The 7,468-nt window shown below is 41.6% G+C and overlaps 1 protein-coding gene across 1 annotated transcript; it reads right to left on the bottom strand.

Moving 5' to 3' along the window:
• Window positions 1–3,099: 3,099 nt before the first annotated feature.
• HMX2 (H6 family homeobox 2) lies at window positions 3,100–4,848 on the bottom strand. The gene is made up of 2 exons (XM_065408590.1): window positions 4,569–4,848; window positions 3,100–3,647 (listed from the first exon to the last, which is right to left on the bottom strand). Exons 1-2 carry the CDS (start codon window positions 4,846–4,848, stop codon window positions 3,100–3,102), a joined length of 828 nt encoding a protein of 275 aa, XP_065264662.1.
• Window positions 4,849–7,468: the final 2,620 nt, after the last annotated feature.

The raw sequence follows: 7,468 nt of genomic DNA, 5'->3' as shown, positions 1-7,468 counted from the left end.
ATAAATAGATGTTATTCAACCTTTTAAAGCTTTGTGGGACACACTTTGTATGATATTCGCTCCTCTAAATGGAATAGTATTTATTCCACCTGTCCTCTTCATGCCTCTGTGATATAGCTGCGGCATTCCCCTTGCAGTTTTAAGCGATTTCGTTTCTCGCCCACTCTCTTTAGTTCTTGGACATCAAATGCTCTTCTTGACTTATTTGCATAATCTTATATCGCATTGGGTTTTATTAATGAGAAATGCAAAGGACAATTAGCCTCTGAGAGGAGTCAAATTTGTTTTAATTGGAAATTAATTATAAACGCCTGCTCCTAAATGTAAGATAGGCAGTTATATAAAATAGTGCCAAGGAACTGAAGCTTACCCACTGATTCATTATATCTTAATACCACAGAGTATCAAAAAGTTTCAAGATTGAAAGAGTGGGAGGAGAGACTCTGATTGTAAAGGTTCCTTCAATCCAATCTGGAATTAGTACTGGCTGCCTTCCGGATCACCCCTAGGAGTAAGCTTCTGCATTTACTAATGTAAAGAGAATGGAAAGCAGCCAATTCCACACCGATATAGTCTTTCTGTTGCAAACATGCTGTATATATAATATGACTCAAGATGTCTGCTTCTCACGAAGCTAACAAGGGTAATTACTAATGGACAATAGAAAAGGCGTCCTTTCATTTCTCAAGCTTGGAGGAGTATGTCAAAGGATTATTTTAAAATGTAGGGGGGTTACAAAGGAATCTGAAATGTTTTTATTAACAGTGAACCTCGAGTGAGAATATTTGAATTTATTTTTTATTTTCCTTAATATAATGTAATAAAGAAGACTATTTTTGTATGTGTGTATGTACAGAGAAGAGCATGGTATAATTGTGATCATAAAAAGCTTTTGAAATGCAATAATATTGTAGTAAAACTTCACATTCATCTCAGCCTCTTATTTCCGGTGTATTTTAGAAAGATCTGATATTTAGCTATTAATAATATTAACAGGCAAAATAAATCGGAATTATGCAAGAATCCAGAGTGAAAATGCAAAACATTTCAGTGAATTCCGATTTTTTTTAATGCCAACCCTGGGCAAAAATTAAAGATGATAATGTGATTAAATGATCCTGAATCATAGCAAACCATGAGTTTGATTTTCATCTGAGCCATTAAAAATGTTCACCCGAAGCCCTTCACTATAGTTTATTTAATTTGGTACTCCAAAATACTTTAAAATGTTTGGTTTTACATGAAAGGAAATACTCAGGGAGTTTTCATTTCATTTCATTTATCAGGATGATACCGTTATAATCCTCAGGCTCTATTTTTTTATCGTAAATGTAATGTCAGTTGAAATGTATTTAGTTATTGCTTCTGAAAATATCTTCCTGTATTCAAATCCTTAACCAAGGAACAGGTGGCTCTGATAAAAATGCAACGGTGTCTGCAATTTAAATAACACTTGATGAAGTATTTACTTTTTGTTTAAACGATTCACTTCATCCTCTGTACAGAGGAAGCTGCAGGTGTTTTTAGCACTTGCAAGAGAAGCTGCTGAGCGCTAAAATCAATCATGGCTCAGAATGTCACATTTCTATTAAAAGGAACTGGCAAGCACTTTACATGTGATCGTGGCATTTAGCAGAATACACTGCAAACTACATAAAAACACCCCTCATTTCCGGAAACACTTCTCTGCTCTGATCACTTAATAAAGAAGGTTCATCTTATTTCCAGATAAAGACACCAGGACTGCTGTGATTCAAATGTATTTGACATTTGCAAGGTTTGGGGATTACAATCTGTAGGCTACGTTTCCCATTCACGATACTTACAATGGTGGAGGTGAGGAAGAAAAGTACTTCTTCACATGCATAGCCTCAGTATGGTTTTCTGGCGAGAAGTGGGGTGTAAATATGAAGTAGAAAAATATCAAACAACAGTGTGCACCTATATAGACAATGCTGATTAGAACCATAGAATAATAGAATATCAGGGTTGGATTAGGGATAGATAGTGGTGGGTGTAACTACATCTAGATATTCTATTTAAAAATTAATTACTAGTTAATTACAGCATTTTTAATATTTAGAGTCTTTACACAAACTAAAATTCACTGGTGTTGATAACTCTGATGCATTTTGCATGGCAAAACCTATATAGGATCGAAAAGACTAACATATTATTACAGTAGTTGCAGGTTTTACAGTGACTTGCCTAGGCTAAGATTTTATTTTCCCACTAGCCTTTTTTTTTACTCTTCCTACATCGCAGCTGCCGGATTACTTCACTTTGAGTTACTCCATATTTCCAGCCCTGTTTTGATCAGTGCACAGTTCATGTTCGGTTGACTTTGCTGCAAATGCCTCCAAAAGTAGGTGGAATCCCGCTGGTGGAAGTCAAGGTCTCTTGTAACTCTAAAGAGAGAATTACAACATTTCCTGAAATCAGTCGGAAACAGCTATTGAAAGTTTCTCGTTCGAACAGAGGCGGCACAACGCAAGAGGCGTCTGTCCCTCTCCCTGTTAATTGTAACCTCCTTCACGGCTAATACCATAGTTCAACAACAATGCGCTTTGCGTTTTGAACTGAAATATGCAATCAACTTGGCAAAAGTTACAAACGATGTTTAAAATGTTTTATTTTCTTTAAAAATATTTACAGATTTGAAATATGTTTGTTAAATTTTATTTTCAAGTGATAGAATAATATTCAGGAAAAGAGTGGGGGCGGCGGGGGGGTTGAAATTGGCCTATACAATTGCAGAGACAAATAACCAAGCGCCCTGGGCCTTTTCCTACCTGCACATGTAGATAGAGAGACGATTGCAATTTGTTTTGAAAGTCCCGTGAAGCTCAGAAAGTCAGTTATGTCTGGTGGGATAATGCATGGCGATCGTACATAAAAACACTATGCCAGCCTAGAACATAAACAAACAAATCGAGAAGATCCAATAAATAAAAATAATGAATACACATGGTGTATTTCTTAACATTGCAAGAAGCACATTTGTTTTCCTGTGGCTACAGACGGGTGAAATCTATGAAAGGTCATCGCGGCTAGCGGAGAGCTATACAGAGAAGGAGACAGTGCCATCGGCTTTCAGAGTCAGTAGTCGATCTTGTTGTAGAGATTATAGAGAGGTAAGGCTGACAAGTTGCTGCCTGGGTAGTATAAAGGGGCTGGGAAGGCGATAGACCTGGGCACTGGCACTCTCAGAAGGGAATTGTCTCTGAAAACCAGGGGCATCCCCACTAGTGTCTGAGCTGAGGCATGAGCCATATTGGCCGCCTCCAGTTCTGCCGAGAGTTGCCTTTTCCATTTGTTCCTGCGGTTCTGGAACCAGGTTTTCACCTGGGTCTCCGTCAGCTGCAAACTGGAGGCCAAGCAGGCCCTCTCCGAGCTGCTCAGGTATCGCTTCATGTCAAAGGTAGATTCCAACTGGTACACCTGGCTCCGGGAGAAAACAGTGCGGGTCTTCTTTTTGGCTGAATTAGCCTGTCTGTCCCCTCCGTCCCTTTGTCTGTCCCCAGAAGACGGGGAGTTTGGAGGGAAGTGTTTCTCTTTTTCCTCCTTCAAGTCCTGTTGGGATTGGGAGAGGAACTGCGTCCTGTCTGTATTTACCGTCATTGCTCCTCCATTTCCCTTTGGATTGCCTTGAAGAAAACAAACAAACAAGCAAACAAACAGAGATATTCCGCATCAGACACTCTACAGCGTATTCAAAAAGCTCTAAACATAGAAAATGCTCATTTTTGCCAGCTCCCCAGTGCACAGAGACTAGCTAAAGAAGCAGCCCCCAAATTCCAGTTCATTCTATTTCCAAGCTCAAGTGCTGAGGAAAATCAGCCTCCAGAATGGAGGTTCTTTACTTTAAAAATACATCCCTTCTATCCTGAGTGAAGACAGATGAATAACCAGGAGTTGGGGGGGGGTTGTTGTTTTTTGTTAAAGATCTTTCTTTCCTATAGCAGAAGAACTGGTAGATCTTACTTTATAGCATAACATTTCACAGCCCGTTTATTCCCAAACAATGCTAAGAACTAACATCTTTCTTCCCCTTACTCGGGAGCTGTAAAGAAGAACAATCTAAGAAAACCACCGTTATCAATCATGTTAAACGGATAATCGTTCACAAGGGAAGGAGGAAAATATGCAGGGAAAGGACTAAAAGCTAAGGTATCTCTAAATCCATTGTACCAAATCGGGTAAGAAACCGACACGAACTCAGTTTGGCCAGAAATCAGCGCAAATGTTCAGTGAAATACCATCCACAACAAACAAGAAATAAAAGGACATGGTATGTACATGTTACCGTTTGACAATAGATGTTTTCAAAGGGCTTGTACACCCAAACGCCCGAGACACTGGTTTTCCCTGCGTTTAGACATACCTCTATAAACTGGTCACAACATACTGTTTATTCCACGCTAAGATGTAAATGAAAAGGTTTCATCAGCTAAAAGCCCGAGCGAGAAGAGCGAATGCACGGTGGAGAGCTGTCATTCTAGATATTAACATCTAGCTAGGTGGAGATCTACATACTTCCTAAGCAGGTAAATTTGTCCAGTACTTACTGAGACACGTGAAACTGATGGGCTGGTGTTTGTGGCAAGTTTCTTTGGGGCCCTGCGACTCAGGACAGAAGCAGCCGTGATGTTTCCAGCTCTCCTCCGGCTCCTCTTCCTCTGAGGACACGGACAGACTTCGCTTCCTGCCCGGCCAGGCGGCCGCTGCCTTGGAACTGGGCTCCCTGCCCCCTTCCGAGGTACCGCTGCCCAGGATGGACTGGATGGTAAAACTGGAGATCGGAGCGGCTGCGGGGCAACACTTGCTCGGGTCTTCTTTGTTGCTCATCCTGGGTTCATAAGAAATAAGAGGAAGAAAGCTCTCCCTTTAGAGCCACTCTGGGGGAAGGTGTGTGTGAATGCGTGTGCCTGAGGGTCGGGGGCGGCTGGGGGGGCTTGTCTGGGCTTGTTTTGGTTGTGTTTTGGGGTGTGTTTTTGGCGTGTCTTTGCAGGTTTTCCCTGAGCTTGCCCAGCCTGAATGCATGCTCCTTTCTCTCTCAGATCTCTACTGATCTCCAGGCGGCGGGGTGGCGTGGCTTCATTTGCATGGAGGTTACATCTGCCAGGGCCAATCACAGACTGCTGGCAGCCCCGGAAAGTTTCAAAATTCTAGCCCCCCGCAAGCCCGCTGGTTTTCGGGGGGCTGCTGGCTGAAGCCAACAGAACTGGATCGCAGCCGCTCATTAAACTTACAAGTGGAGGGCTCAGTTTAAAGCCGGCCGCTAATAGGGATAAAATAGATGCCAAACAAGCGTCTATAAGTGTCTTTTCCTTCTCCACCACCTCGTTTGTAACCTTTTAGGTGGAACTGGGGGTGAACTGATGTGGTCTGAATCTCTTATTTAAAACAGTGGGATGTTGTTTAAATAAACACATTGTGCATTTCCGTGGGTTTTCACCCTTTTGCTCATGAAACTGATTTGCTAGAGTCTGCTGCCTAACAAGCAACATTTGAGCATAAAGATTTAAAGACAGGAGTTTTGATGCTACATATAAAAAGGTAAAGGAGGTCGAGTAAATGACTCCCTTTTCATTTTGTCTTTCCCAGTGTAAAGGGGAAATGCTTTTGTATATTTCTAAATGAACTTTTCAGGAGCCAGGGAGCATTCCTACACCAGAGAGAACACAGCCCCAGCGAAAACAGGCAAACCTGGGAGCAGATTTTTTTTTATTTATTACCATTATTTAATATAAAAACGCAAGCAAATTAGATCTAGAAAATTCCAGGTGCTAGAGGAGAATTTGGTTTGATTAAGGCACCGGCTTCCATTTTGTAACTAATATCCTCTATATTCGACCTAAAGAAGGGGTAATTTAAACAAGAAGCGTCTGCTGAGTAACTCCCCATCAACGTCCGACTCCTAATTCATTATTGGCTGTTTTCAGTAGGCCCCCGACTAATGTCTAACAACATCCACCGAAAGATCGAAATGCCCCCCGTGCAGGAATGAACCCCCATCCTAAGTTTAACTGCTTGTCTTTAAAACATTGAGCCAGCCAAACGGCTCACGAGTTGTATCAGGCTCACAAAGATCTGACTCCTTTCCGGGAGAGCCAGATTTGCCGCTTGTACACGGCTGGGAGATTGCGGGAGAGATGAAAAGACTAAATGGATTTGAGTTGCCTGGCGCCAAGAAGCCTAGGCAAGGAACATTTAGTAAAGGTATCAATGGTAGGATGCAATCCAACCTACGAAACGCATTTCCTATCCCCAAAACGATGCAGGTACATCCCTAACCTTCCCCGTGGGATGTAATAAGTCTTTGTGGTGCAGCCGGATACCTATATCTATATTTAAATCCTGTTCAGATGGCATTTCTATTGGGATTTACAAAATTCATTGCGATCATTGTAACTACACTGGCACTCGTTTCACTTCCTCTGGGGTTGTACATCCTTCATCCAAGACATGAAATTGGAAAGGAAAACTCTCTCTTTCAAAGTCTTAAAATCATTTCCTCCAGAGGAGTACAATGATAACATGATCATTAAGGATTGCAACCATCCCGCTCCTTAATCCCGTTACAATTGCATTAGGATGGGGGGTTACTTATTGTAAAATGGTACATAACGTGCATTCTAGTTGGCAGAAATGAAAAAGGATGTAACCTGTACTAGTGGCAAATCGGCAGCGATTTGAAAGCTCAATTCAGTGTTGGTTTAATTAAAGCCACTACTTCAGTATTTACACAAATGCACAGTACAGGTACAGAGCAGGGAAGTCTGCATGTTATAACTTCTTTTCCTTTACCTTCTATAGACATTTCAAAGGGAGCTGGGGGTTTTCCTAAAGTTCAAAGCTAAATGTTGTGGCCCGGGCCCTCTAACAGGAGAACCTCTGCATTAATTCCTGTTTTCCCCGAACTTCCTATTTAACAGTGCTATCACACAGTGAACATGGTATATGTAGTCAGTGCTGCAATATATTATCCAAAGATCATATTCTCACTTGATTTGGATAGCACCATGTCACCGTTGGCATATGAAACCTTTGAAAGCAATATGATCAGGCGAATTTCCAAATCTTATTTAGCTACTGAATTGCATTTGACACGGAAGCACAACAGTCATAAACAGGTCTGGGAAAACCACACTGAAATCTCCGCGTCCAACTGGGAAGCTATTCTGCTAAGAGAAATGCGTGGATAACTATTCTCCAACTAGAAGTCCCTGTGCGCTAGGTTACATACATTTTCCGATATACTTATTGGCTTGTGGATGGGCTCACAACATTTTTTCAACCCAATCTTACACTGTCCCTAGTAATCAGGTTGCATAGGGGAAAGAGATCCATGTCTTCCGCCTTCAAGCAAAATGGATCCCATCAAAAAGAGCTCAGGTGAGAGGAGGAAATGGGTTTCTCTTTCCTCTGGTAACATATACTGGGGACCCCCGCTTCAATCTGTTGA

Source organism: Emys orbicularis, chromosome 7, assembly GCF_028017835.1.
Source record: "Emys orbicularis isolate rEmyOrb1 chromosome 7, rEmyOrb1.hap1, whole genome shotgun sequence".
In the NCBI taxonomy this organism is placed as follows: Eukaryota; Metazoa; Chordata; order Testudines; family Emydidae; genus Emys; species Emys orbicularis.
This window is presented reverse-complemented; position numbering and strand designations above follow the sequence as displayed.

What these genes read in the sequence shown, in the direction of transcription:
- HMX2 (XM_065408590.1), bottom strand. Translation starts at nt 4,848, where the DNA reads ATGAGCAACAAAGAAGACCCGAGCAAGTGTTGCCCCGCAGCCGCTCCG. An exon ending in CATCAGTTTCACGTGTCTCA is followed by an intron (nt 3,648 to 4,568) that starts GTAAGTACTGGA and finishes GTTTTCTTCAAG; the next exon opens with GCAATCCAAAGGGAAATGGA.